Here is a 14,531-nt window from a genome sequence, read left to right as displayed (position 1 = left end):
TAGTGCTTGTGGCCACGGCACGGCCAAGCCCCAGATTATGGTTAATTAGTCTGGCAGTCGGTCACGCGATCAATGGAAACAAGTGGCCCAGCGGTCGATCACTATGGCGTTAGCCCAGTTCAGAACATAGTATGGGGGCTTTCAGATGCATGGCTATTCATATCAGTTCAAGAGTTTGGACGGATCACAGGAAGGGAATTATAAAATGAAACCCTTTTTCCTCAAACAACACCAATTGCAAATATAAAATAAATGGTCTAATTTGATGTATAATATGATTTAATCATTCAGCAGACTCTTTCATCCCAAGCATAAAAGTGATTCCTTTGTTTTTGGATTCATGTCAGTAAGGAGTAGGTAGGAGTTAGGCAGCATCATGAATTCAGATAGACTGCGGACATTAAGGTTTTAACCCTTCACCACCTTTCAGCTAGGAGTCACCCTAACCAGCAGTCAATAGACACTCCTGTCCCTTCAAAATCCCCATGTCTTGCTTTGGTTTGACCTCATAACCACATTTTAAAACTTCTTCCTTGCTGCCATCACCGGGGACCAGGAGAGCCCGACTAAGGTGACACGGTGACTATCAGAAGAACGCTACTCACGGATGGGCTCCAGAGGAGACGCCAGCTGGCTGTGGATGGACTCCAGCAGGTCATAGTCGTCGAAATCCAGAACAAACTCCTCAAAGTCGAAGTGCTCGGCAGTGAACAGCGAGCCACGGTGCGCCGGGTCGTGCTGCTGACGGGGGGTCATCAAACCGCTGGACTGGTGTTCCAGAGGTTGGTGGTGCTTGGCCTGAGCACCCCGCTTCTTGGGGGTATACCCGTCGTGGTGGTCCTGGTGGTGGTCCTGGTTGTTGTCTTGATGGTGGTCCTGGTGGTGGTCCTGGTGGTGGTCCTGGTGGTTGTCTTCCTTGTCCTCAGTCGCTGGGTGGTCTGTCATCTCCGCGGATGGGGCCTCCTCCTCCTCCTCCGCTCCACCCTGCTCCGGGCGGACGCTCTGTTCATCCAGGGTTCCGGGCTCTTGGGTGCCGTTGCACAGCCCTGGGCCCCTGTACTCTGCGGAGCCTGGGTCTACACAAACGTTGGGTCTGCACAAATATCGTGTTCCAAAAGCTGTTTTCCCAAAGAATGAGTCTTCACAAAGACCAGATCTTCTTAACCGTTGGGTTTCGTCAAAAGTGGGGTCTTCTCAAAGGCTTGTCTAAACAAGTTTGGGTCTTCACAACGGCTGGCTTCTCACAAGATTGGGAATGGGTCTCCACAAAATCTTGTTTTCCACAAACAGTGTGTTCTCTCAATTGTTAGATATTCAAACTCCTTTCAGAACTGGTAATCCTCTGGTTTTCAACCAGTTTTTAACTGTGATAAGGATCAAGTTTGCTTGGAACAAAGAAAAGCCAAGTGACTGAAGACGTTAAGGATACTGGCGTTATAAAGACGTTACCCCTCAACAAATCAAAGAAATTAATCAACTTAATTACCTGAATGGAGCCATAAAGGTAATTATCTAAAAATCGATTTCACTCGTTGGAAAATAATACAGAGATTGTCAAGGACAAATCAAGAAACTTTCACCCGTCTAAGGTATGGCGTAATCTCCACAGCAGATGGGCCCTTATCCACAGCCAGAGGAGAAACTACGAAAGTTAGGCTTTACCTCCAGACCTCCAAGAGGACATCATGATAAAAGTGTTGCACTTTTTTCAGAAGCACCCCCACCACCAACAAACGCCTACTGAAGCCCCGCCCTGTTCCATGATGTGGTCCAGTGGATCGATCCTTTGAGCGGAAAACATATAGATTGGATTATTCCTAAAGTAGTTTTTCCATGACGAAACAAGTCCAACCTGATGATGTCACGGTTTGAGTAAAAGGTTGACTATTGAGGGGACCGCACTAGCATATGACTAATACAGGCTGATATTCCGATATGTTGATAAATGCCTGGTCAAAGAAACCGGAACACACACCAACAAACACACACCAACAAACAAAATACTTTCGGTTCTTAAATAGCACTCAGGAATCAACGGGGATGTTCTGGTTGTGATGGCATGCATCACAGGTAACTATGGAAACCAATTGCGATTGCGTTTGTGTGTGCATGTGCATACGGCGAAATGTGAAGATTTATTAATTGGATATGATCGGCTGATAAACAATCTGTTAAAAAAACAAGAACATTTACACACAGTTTAGAAAGTAGGAGCAACAATTTTCACTTTTGTATAGTTTAAACTGACCAAATATTTCATATTATTATTATTGACATTGGATCATCATCAATGAAAATTGTCATGGATCCTATTTTGCATTACTTTATCCTTTTTAGCTTTTCCCAGCCACAATCGGTGGCACGATCACAAGTACCCCTGTTTCAATGTCTTACTGGTACATTGACTCTCCCACTAACTAGCACATCTGCCGTCCTTTAAGAATCAAGTAGCGTTCCTGCAAGGGCATGAAAAACTCTACCTGACATTTTGATCAGTGCTCACTCTGCGAGAGAGGAGACAATACTACAACTACCGTGCGCTACTTATGCTCTGAGAAGCCTCATCCGCCATAGACGCAATAGTTCAGAAAGAAATCCCCCTGACACAATCTAAAAATACCTCATGCCTCATGACTCATTCAAGAGACGCATGATCACAACCCATATCAGGACAGCCTCTGTGAGCCAATGAGAGAGAGCACGAGTGAACGAGGGCGTGAACCAATGACTTGAGTCCTGGTCCAGACGGATGGAGGGGAGGCGGCCCAGATCTGAGCGATCACGTGGAGGGGGGCGGAGGGGGGCGACAGAGCTGTAAAGAGCGGGAAGAGCCGGCGGCGGGATCGATGGTGGAGGGGGAATCAACCGGTTTTAATTAACACCCCCCGAGGAGGTGGAACCACTGTGCTTTTACCCCAAAAAGTTATAAAAGTTACATTGATTTAATTCACTAGTGAGAAAAACAATATAAAGCCACATTTCCATCTTGCGGGTTCAATGTGTGGAATTTACATCTTAACTCCAATTTCATAGTAGCTACTTTTATACAATTTTTATTTTTATTTTTTTTCCTAGTTTGGTCACATATCTACAGACAAAACTGCTATGAACAACAAGTCTTTAGTATCTATAAGCACCAGTAGAGGGCGCCATAGACGATCTTTCAGAAGTGAAGCAGTGAAAGAGCCCCTATTTGTATGTGTGCATACATCTAAACATGGATAAATATCCTGTGTATATGCATTGTCCTTACTCTTCATGTCTTTCAGATATGCGTGTGTTCAGTGTGTATATGGGGTGACTTTTGAGATTGCTAGTTCGATTTCCGGCTCAACGTAGCTGAGCGTTGAGATGTCGCTATGCAAACACCTAACCCAAACTGCTCCCGACGAGCTGGCTGTCACCTTCCACGGTTGACTCTGCTGCAAATGTCTGTATGAACCGTTGTAAGTTGCTTTGGATGAAAGTGTCTGCTAAATGTCCTAAATGTAAATGTATGGGTGCAGGTGCACACTGTAGATGTGAATGTGTTTGCATACATACTGTATTTGTGTGTGTATGGAATGTGTCTATGTGTTTGTCAGCGAACTTACGGTAATTACTATTTGTGCTTGTTTATATAATGTATATGTCTATGTATGTGTACATATATACTTTATGCCAATTTGTTTACATTGGTCTCTTCTTACTCTTCATGATGTCCAGGTGCATGTGTGTATCAATATGAACTTGTAATTACAGTATATGTTTCTGTTTCTATACTGCAAATGTCTATGTATGTGTGTATATACAATGGTACTTAACCTAATCATGTCGTCCAGGTTATGTATACGTAGTCTATGTGAAGTGTGTATGTGTTTACACTGTATATGTCTATGCATGCTTGTGTATGTATTGTTTGTGTATAGACGGCATATGTTTATGTATGTCTGTGTGTGTGTGGGTTCCCTCCTACTCTTCATGTCGTCCAGGGTATGCATGTGTGTGTGTGTGTGTGTGTGTGTGTGTGTGTGTGTGTGTGTGTGTGTGTGTGTGTGTGTGTGTGTGTGTGTGTGTGTGTGTGTGTGTATCTACTGTATCTACTGTGTGTGTGTGTGTGTGTGTGTCTCCTCCTACTCTTCATGTCGTCCAGGTCGGAGCTGGCCAGCATCTGGGCCTCGGCCTCGTCGGTGGGCACCTGCTGGTAGACGGCCATCTCCAGGGGCATGAGGCTGCCGATGTACACCCTCTCCCGGAGGTCGTAGCTGCTCCGCTGGGCCCCGGGGGGGCGGCGATGGGGGGAGCGCCTCCGGAACCAGCCCCGAGACGTCGGGAGGGACACGTGGTCGGGGGACGGCAGGGTGCTGGGGTGGGGGCGGGGGGGGGGTCGAAGGGGGGGGGGGGGGTCGAAGGGAGAGGGAAGGGGAGGGGGGATAGAAAGAGGAAGAGAAAGGATGGGATAGGAGAGATGGAGGGAGGGATGGAATGGAGAGCGGGGGAAATGGGCAATAGCATTTATAAAGTAGTTAAAACTGGTTGAAAAAGTTTGAGGTTCATCCTGCTTAATGTATTGCAATCCATGCAACCCAAATTATGATAAACTTTAACAAACAATACAAAAAAAACAATACTCTACTCTGACACATACTGCAGTCAGTTGCAGTGCTTATTATTAACCAGGAGGGGGCTCTATAACCAAATACTAAACACACACGGCCCTAGATATGAGACCGTGTACACACATATACAATAAGACAACATTATATATTATAGAGTATGTTTCTTGTACAAAAATGTAATACATGAAACGTGCACAATAAACCACGCACAATATATAGGCTTGACTGTATAGTGAGTATCATTGGACAATCATCAAGTTGGAGTCCTCCCCAACCCAGCGAGGGAACAAACTGAATAATATGTGGCCCTCTGCTGCCAGCAAAGAGCTTCATCCATTATTCAGAGCATTACCTCATCGGTCATATCGACACGGGGATGCATGTTCTGGTGTTTATACACCATGAGGATAGCATGATGCCTGTTTGACTCTGTAGTCTGTAATGTCGTCTAAACTTTAAGTGTAACCTAATGTGTAGTGTGTATATAACTAGATGTATAGTGGGTATATAACACTATGTATAGTGTTAATGCATATAATAATATAAGACACTTTGTTAATCGAAGAAAGAAAAATATGAGGGTCATGCAATGTGTGTAATCATAATCAATGTATTGTGCAATGGTTAAAAAATGTATTCAAAAAATAAATATGAATAGTTGTTTATTTGCCGTTTTCCTGCAGGTATACTGCGGCATGGGGGGTCAAACCCAGAACCCTTTGGCTGGGAGTCAGGTTTCGGGGGAACCCTAAACACTAAACGATCCTGTCTTATCCTCTACGTATATAACAAGAACACTGTAACCTACAGAAAGAACCAACTTCAAGGATATTATTGTGAGAATCTAAAGGGATCCCAGGCTCTCAGAGACACATACCCACAAACACGAAGACACAAACACACACACACAGCTTTGTCCTTAGAAGCCAACAACAGGTTTACTTGTTCTGAAGAAACTCTACACTGTGAAGCTGAATGCGTTCTTGAGAACTTGGCAATTGGGGCTTTCAGTCACATGGCCTGACTGTGTTTGCACTGTCTTGGCTGTCTGACTTCACTCACACAATACAAGGTAACAAACTGTTCTTCCCTAATACGACACGTCTCACTTTGGGAAACACACTGGGCCTGCTCTGTGAGTGAGAAAATTAGTCAGTGAATGAAAAAGTGAGAGCGTGAGGGAGGGAGGTATGTAGAGTGAGTAAGTCAAAGAGAGTGACAGGGAATGAGACTGAGTTAGGGAGTGTGTGAATTAGTAAATGAGAGTGAGCAAGTGAAAGAGCGATTGAGTCAGTCAAAGAGTGAGTGACTTAGTGAGTGAGAGTGTAACGGAGACAGCGAGTGACTTACTGTATGAGAGAGCAAATGAAAGAGTGATTGTACTTAGTGAATGAACAAGTGCGTCACTACAGGTGAGATATATACATAGTGGTTGGAGAATACAGAGAGCCCAACAGCATAATCAATAATAATCAATATTATTTGCAGTGTTTTAAAGATGGCACCAGAACCATCCTACCTGCGACTTGTATCCCCCTCCTCCTCCTCCTCCTCCTCCTCTTCCTCCTCCTCCATCGCCAGGGGTCCGGAGGCCGTCCGTCCCACTGCCTGACGCCCGCCCTGGACAGGGCGCCCCTTCTGGCCAGCGGGCCCCATGGGCCCCCGCGACGCCACGGCTACCGTCTCAGTCTCCACGTGGAAGGAGCTCACAGGTGGGAGACGCCCGGGCTGCTCTTGGTTCCCCGAGCTAAACTGGGAGGAGGAGAATGTTCAGGGAGTGGAGTGGTGGTTGGGAAATGGTGGCGGTGTCATGGCGGCAAAATGGAGGCAGGGTTGTCTCTAGGTTAATCCAGGAATGAATCGACCCCTCACTACTACGTTCACCTTGACTCTGTATTAAAAAGGTTTTAAATGGAACAGGTTGAACTTCGAACAATCAACGGATAAAGAAAAACGATGGTCAATACAAATTGATGGATTTTTCCGTTCAAATGATATGTGAATGTACGCAACATATTTCCATTCATCTCTAAATGTTGTGTCTAAAGGTGGTCAATTTCCGGCAGAATGGATGTTGGTCAGTCCCTATAATGGCTGATCTATGAGCAGGAATCCCAGCCACTAATTTAGTAAACTTCGAAGGATTAATACAGTTGTAGTAAATAGTAAATGTCTTATTTACAAAGCTTTGTTCCGGCAAAAAAGATATTGAGATAGCGGGTTATGAGATGGTTTATAAAGCGTTATGATTTCCAACATTTCTATTTACAATGTGTTTAATAATGCATTATAAACACTTATTAATCTATTTATACAGAAAACGGACACAACACAAAGTAGCATCGTAGAAAGTATTAATATTTATTGTTAATACAGAAGACAGCAACATGTATTGTTAATAAGAAAATAGTAATTGAAATAGTCAAAATAAAACTACATTACAGCCTAAACATTAAACACATTGCATACATGTAATTCTCAAACACCACCACAATCACTACAACACACTTCCATGCAAAGTCAGTATTGTAATAAATTACCTTTTTCTTTTTAAACATGTCATACCAAGAATATTTCTCTCAACTGTCTGTTCCTTCAGTTACATATCCTGGTGGTATACTCTGCATTTTACATGTATTTTCCTCAGTTTCCTCTTCTGTAGCCATTTTTTCAGATGAAATGCCTTTTTATTTTTTATTTACTATTAAAATGTTTTTTTTGCATTCTGTTTCAGCCCATTGTATGCTGTGGTCGATGAGAGGGTTAGCTGCTGAGTAGAAGTAATCTGCCAATGTGGAAGTCAAAGGTCAAAATCCAGAGTCACACGGCTTCGATGGATCACTTGGTATCACTTCGATGGATCACGATGTCACTTGGTACGCCATCTTGGCATCGCTCACATCCGAAAGGTTTTTCAGACCAAAACACCAGCGAGATATCTGTAAAGTTGTGTGAAATTTTGTTGCTTTTTGGCCAGGCAATTTGATTAGCGATCAGTTGTATTCACACCAACAAGGATATATTTCTATACTTGCCAACTTCCCGAGCAATGATATGAAAAGGCAAGTTTACTTTCTCCCTCCCCCAAAATGTTTTTGCACTGGTCAGAGCGGTGGCTGGTCTGGTGAAACCGTCCCTGTTAGTCAGAGAACGTGACTCTGCGATTCTGTTGGTCTTGGATATCGGGGACAAAATGGACGCCCGTCAGACTTCTGGTAAACTGCTGCTTGGAAGAAGTGAGCATAAGTCTCAGACTTTTATCCAGCTTTTCTTAATCAGTGTTTTTTGGTTGTGTCTTACGGATGGCTGAGAGTTCACTGTACTGGCAAAACATTCTTTGGCATTTTGTACAGTTAAAGTTGTTTCACTGTTCTTATTGAGCACAAAATGATAATCTGTACTAACAAACATTATGTATTTTTTTGGTACTAACCATGCATCATGCAATTTTCTGTACCAACAATAAATACTAACATTTCCTGTATTAACAATAAAGATTGATATTGTCTGTAGTACTTTGCGTTGTGTCCTTCTAAATTATTTCTGTTGAGGATATCTTTTTGAGACTTGTTAGTATTGGAACTGCTGCAATGGTAGCCTACTTGAGGCAGTTCCAACCTTTAAAAGGGTTTTATAAATGTTAAGTAAGGCATAGATAATCCTCAGTTTAGATGAGCTCACACAAAAAACTTGACTAATGCTTTCTATCTACCTGAACAAATCATGAACTGCAGCATTATTCAGTGTTAATTAAACATTATAAACACATTATCAATAATTCGGAAATCATTCAATTACACTTTATTAATGATCTTATGAACCATTATCTCTTATCTTATTAAGAATATATCACTGATTATGAACCACTTACTACTGACTAATGTCGCATGAACAATGCTTTCTAAATGACAAATTCACTATTGACTTTACTATTGCTTGTTGCAGCTATTCTAAAGTGCGATCACAGTAAAGTATGTTTCCAAAAGGAAGGTGACACACTCTGCAAACCTTTGTATCATAAATAGATTGCGTTTACCTTGAATTTGACATATCAGTGCTGAACGCTGCATCCCAAACCAACAAACATTCACATTTCAACACGGGCCATCCATCTTCCTAAATGTCTCGGGACAACTAACCCCTCACTGCCACCTGCTCCTCTATACCTGCAGCACCGGTATGATAAACAACACACACACACACACACACACACACACACACACACACACACACACACACACACGCACACACACACACACACACACAAACTACTGCCGAGCAGGTCTCCGTCGTGCCTAGGTCAGCGGTTTCAGACCGTTCGGCGTGTCGGCTTTCGCCCGTCAGCAAAGGTGATCGCTAACAGCGCTTCGACGCGTCACAGGGTGAACATTCAACATTTTACCCAAAAGACCTGCGTCGGCCTAGAAGAATCCCTATTGGTCGACGGCCTCGCCCGTCAGCCATATGTTACCTGTGGTTGGTCGGCGGGCAGGTGGGTCGGCGTGGCCTCCGACAAGGAGCGGCCGTCGGCTTCAGACTCCGCCTCCTCGCCCTCTAGCTCCGCCTCCTCCTCGTCTACCTCGTGGATGGTGGGCGTGACCTCGGAGGGCGCCATGGACGTCTTCTTCTTCCGCCGCCGCTTCTTGCGGCGGCGCTCTCCGCCGTGGGGCCTCTTGCGCAGCCGCTGGGGGAGGGGCAGGTGGGTGGACAGCGGGTGGTGCGTGTGGTGGAACATGTGGCGGTGGTCTGCAAGGGGGGGGGGGGGGGGAGGGGATGAAGGAAAGGGTTAAAGGTCATTATGCGAATGGGTCAAGGTTAAATATATACGTGGTATAGATATTTTAGAAATCAAGTGCCTTTAATTCTGTTTTTACATTTAAAGTGAGCGACTACTTAACCGCGTGTGGTGCAATGTGCAATCATTCTCAGGGACATTTTTGTTAAGGGCATGTATTGAGTGAGGCAACAAATGTGAGTCAGGGGGAGAAAATTCTTTAGACCCAAAAATGGGTCACAAGCACTTCGAGTTGCCAATGGTTAGAAAAGCGTTATATAAATGCAGTCCATTTAGTCGTGGGGCAATGGACAAGCTGAAAGGTACCGGGTTCAAACCTGCATGCAGTCTATCCTGCCGGCGTCTTTGAGCAAGATGCCCTCACCCTTACCTACTCATTAACGACCTTGATTCCCTTTAAGTCACAGAAAGTATCTTCTAAATAACTAGTGAACAAGGAGGCTGCCCGCACTAAAGCGGGCCTCTCCCTCCTGATGGTCGTGATGGTGTTGAATAAACCATGAGTGGAGTGGTAGACAGTCTGTGTAGCTGGAGGCGTTCAGAAGGGGTTCTGCTCAGAGGACTCTGTGTTAAGCTCTTATTAAGCTAGCTGGGACACGTCAACAAAAGCCCTTCGATTTCAATTAGCAGGCTGTGATAGGGACATTGAGTGTTTACTAAACATCAAAGCACATCGCCTCCGCTCCCCGACCACCCCACCACCATCAGGCGTTCATAATAGGGAACACTCTGATGCTAATCTGTGACTATATTGAGTGTTCATACCACCTGCCCTCAATGTGCCCATGTATCGTATAATGGAGGCAAGAGGTCATTCAGATGATGAATGGATGATAAAGGGAAATAATTAGGAGGACTTAATGTAAAGTAATGCAATACTGGGATGCAATTACAGTTTAGTAATACTATTACTAAACTGTATTACTACAAAATGATAACATTATATTATTAGATGACTATATGTACAAATGTAAAGAGTTATATAATGAATAAATAACATTAAGAGCAAAAGAAAAGTGAGCGACAAAAAAACTAAATCATCACGTGATAAAGAGGAAACATGTCATGGCATAACAAAGCTAAGTACCATGCTGACTATGGCATAACAGCGTAACATTGACTCAACAGCAATACAATACATCCTATTGATTTTCAGTATTAGATTTCCAATACACTACAGAGAATCAAATATCTGTGTCTGATTAAGAGCTGTGTTGGGCAAGCTACTTGGAAACTGCCTTGAGCTAAGCAACCAGTTACTCTACAGCAAATGAAACTCCACTACACAGAAGCAGCCCCCCAGAGAAATTAAGCAAGCTAACCTACAAATGGCAAAAGTAGTTCACTACATCAGAAGCTAGTATTTGTTTTTGGAATTTATTAAACAATAACCTGAGATCTGAACTCACAACACACTCCAGATTAAACCATGTCATGCCAGATTGACAGGTTTTAACAGCATTAAAAAGATCAAGCTCACATTTCTATGATAAGCAAAGATTATTCAATTCACCTGTAAACCAAAAATGTTACCTTCCCTTTGCCATCAACTTCATGTGTCAGGTGTGTGTGTGAGTTTGTGTGTCTTTGGTCGTAGCATCAGCTCAATGATTGGTACGTGATGTCGCCGTCATACGGAAGTGTTTCGTTCATATACCATCAACATCGACATAGAACACCTAACGTCTTCCTATGTTTATCAGCCATGTTTGGGGGTACTGATCCTTCGATTTATTTCAGACTGCAGCAGAGCCTTGTGCTTGAGCCTCAGAAACGCTCTGGAAATGTAGCTTGTGTGGACGCTACTGCGCTACTGAACAATAAAAGAGCTTGACTACTGAAAACTAGTAACGTCATTATGTGTAGCGACACTTCTGCAACACTATTAAAGAGGCAGCCTTAATGGAGGGAACCCCACCAATCTGTAAAGCAGTATACTTTTTTCTCCCACTCCAACACAACCAGAAGAAATACAAGAGTCCTTTGAAACGTATTACAATAACTTCCCAACCTAATTTAGCGGAACCCTCAACAGTTAAAAGCTTTCTGGAAACTTTAGATTCACCTTCCATTAGTGAGGAACAAATAAGCTCATAACATAAGCAATTATAACAGCAGAGAAAAATAAATAAAAATAAATAAGGTACAAGGGGGAGATGAGCTGCCAGCAGAATGGTATAAAATATTCAATCTCAATTAAAGGAAGAGAACACAAGATATGCCTTTACGCGGACGATGTCTTGGTGACTCTTTCCGAGCCATATTTAAGCCTGCCCAAACTCATGTCCAGCCTTGAACAATATGGTCTTTATTCAGGCTACACATTAAACGTACATAAGACTCAAACCCTTACTCATAACATTTTCCCACAAGAAAATGTATGTCAAATATCTAATTTTAAATGGAAAACTAATGTTATTAAGTATCTTGGTGTCAATATACCGAGAAACCTAACTGATATATATAATACAAATTATCACCCTATCACAAATAAAAATAAATTTGGAAAGATGGGCTTCTCTAACACTTATGCCGCTTTTCCACCGCACATGTAGCTCGACTCGACACGACACGACTCGACACGACTCGACACGGTAGCAGCACGGGTCCTTTTCCACCGCAAATAGTACCTCCGGGACGTGGGCGGGGTCGGCTGCGCGAAAGGGCCGTGACGTATTTTTGTACGCGACGCAAACAACACCTACGTAACCCACACATGGACATAACCCACATAACAACAATGGAGAACATCGATGCGATGGTATTCGTGTTCGTATTATTAGCTGGCATGTTGAAGAAGTGGAATATGTTGGCTGCGGCGCTGCTATGGCTGTTACCAGCATGGTTGCCATGTCGCTCTCGTGACTTCGTCACACTCTCTGGCCAATCAGTGGCCGGCCGTCTGCCGACGTCACCTTTTAGCATCGGCTCAGCCGCTTGGAACCTAGAGCGAGGCGGTACTAGAAAAAGCAGCCACTTCAGGTACCAGATACCATGTTTTCGCGGTGGAAACGCAAAAAAGGCGAGCTGAGTCGAGTCGAGTCGAGTCGTGTCGCGCTGGTACCATGCAGTGGAAAAGCGGCATTAGTATGCATAATCAAATAGAGATTATAAAGATGATAATTTTGCTGCGACTGTTTTTCTAGGTTTATATGGCAAAGTAAGAAACCGAGATTACGTTTTAAAACACTACAGTTATCCAAAGAAAAGGGAGGCATGTCTCTACCTTGTCTAGTAGACTATTATGAGGCAGCACAATTACAATACTTAGTTTACTGGTGTATCAATATTTACGAAGCAAAATGGAAAGAACTAGAAATAAACCAACTTGATATCCCACTTCAATCCCTGCTTGGTGATACAAAGTCTAAGGCCATTTATCTAGAAAGAATGTTAGAATCTAAAATTGGGGAGAAAGCACGAGGGCTGAGATGGTTTGAACATGATGATGATTTTAAACCAGAGCAGCTGGACTTGAGGTTTAAACAACTGACAAGGGCATCACATCACATCATACTGCGTAATTTCAACCAATAAAGGCTTTGAAAGCTTCCTACATCTTCAAGAATCTCACAAATTAGACAGACAGGACTTCATATATTTTTGAATTGCATGGCAATCCAGCCCTACTGGTTAGACACAGTGTCAGAAATAAAATCTATTTTGGGCTTTGAGATCAATTTTAATTTTGGCACTGTATATTGAGGTAATATACCAACTGAATTTAGCAACCAAGATAAATATCGTCTCGAAATATTACTTGTAGTCGGTAAAAAAGCAATCACCAAAAAGTGGCCAAACAAGGAACCACCAACCAAAAGAGAGTGGTTAGTAGGGCTGGGTATCGTGGCCAATTTCCTAAATCGACTCGATTTCAATTCATAAGGTTCAGAATCGATTAATCAAGATTCGATTCGATCTGCTCTTAAATAATGAAAATGGCTCAACTGTGTAACAAAATACGAATGTACTTAATTTTTTCTCTTCTTCTTAAACGACAGGTTTTAAGTGCAAACTTGTAACTTGGACATTTTAAACTTGAGCTGTAAACAAAACTGTCTCAAGTCTCAAAAGTGCAATTTTGAAATTACGAAGGAATTGCAAGTGAAAGTGTACTTGAACTACAACATTCCATCACTGCAAATTGTATTAAGGCATTGTTTAGTAAAGTTCAAAAATAATAATAATGGTAAAAAAAAAAATATATATATATATATACATCGTTCTCATGCCCTATGAATGGATATTGCAAAAATCGATTAAATCTATGTTTTTAACCAGCCCTAGTGGTTAGTAATTGTAAAAGAAATATACGAGATGGAAAAACTTACATTCACCCTCAGACTTTGTATTGATACATTTCAGAAGTACTGGTTAAAATGGTTATCACATGAGTAAGCCAAGTATGTAAAAAAAATAATATTATTTAGATTAGATTTTCCAAATAACTTTTTACATTTGGACTCTTAAAGACTTTTTAAATCTGGACTCTTAATGACTTCATCTGAATTGTGATGACATGCTGGTGATACTTTGATTTTATGCCCATCCCCTCCTGGGAATACTATGGAGGTAACACGTAACATGTTTCTTGATTGTAGACGTTAAACTTTATTATGCCCTGCCTTCTGTGACCGGTTTTGCTCTTACATATGATAGTATTTTTAAATATATTCACAGGCCTACTATGAGCCTAATAAAATATGCATATTTTGTTTCTGCATCATGCAGTTTTTCCTCTCATCTATTTCCTGTCTGTCATTATTCATTAGTTTGTTTCAGCTTGGCATACTTTCAAAGTTTCAAATGATTTCTCTCTCTTATTAATGAGTTATCATTATAATTATAATCATGATAATAATTATTATATCCTTTATTTAAACAGGTTGAGTTTCATTGAGATTTAAATCTATTTTACAAAAGAGACCTGGCCAAGATGGACAGCAGTACACAGTTGCAACATAAAACACAAGACAAAGTACAAGTTCAATACTAAGTGCAATAGTAATAATACATTTAGATTATTGACTATAACATTTGCATTTTCCAATGGAGTCTGACTAACTAGGTCTTGCAGCTTGAGCTGCTTCTGCAGGTTATTCCAGGAAGATGGTGCAAAAACCTTAAAGGCCTTTTTT

General features: G+C 42.2%; 1 protein-coding gene across 6 annotated transcripts in view; it reads right to left on the bottom strand.

Moving 5' to 3' along the window:
* Window positions 1-14,531, bottom strand: part of slc4a3 (solute carrier family 4 member 3) — a 46,023-nt gene that overhangs the window by 18,645 nt on the left and 12,847 nt on the right. For 3 of the 6 annotated variants that reach the window (XM_060040733.1, XM_060040734.1, XM_060040735.1), the window contains 3 exons: window positions 9,070-9,344; window positions 6,118-6,350; window positions 4,117-4,343 (listed from right to left, as the gene is read on the bottom strand). In XM_060040733.1, the coding sequence (XP_059896716.1) occupies window positions 4,117-4,343; window positions 6,118-6,350; window positions 9,070-9,344 (735 nt within the window). Of the gene's footprint in view, window positions 1-605; window positions 2,899-3,955; window positions 3,978-4,116; window positions 4,344-6,117; window positions 6,351-9,069; window positions 9,345-14,531 lie in introns of those variants that run through there. The other 3 variants (XM_060040736.1, XM_060040738.1, XM_060040737.1) reach the window with 3 other exon arrangements.

Source organism: Gadus macrocephalus, chromosome 20 (assembly GCF_031168955.1).
Source record: "Gadus macrocephalus chromosome 20, ASM3116895v1".
Classification (NCBI taxonomy): Eukaryota; Metazoa; Chordata; class Actinopteri; order Gadiformes; family Gadidae; genus Gadus; species Gadus macrocephalus.
The sequence above is the reverse complement of the archived record's forward strand: the minus strand, read 5'-3'. Positions and strand labels throughout refer to the sequence as shown.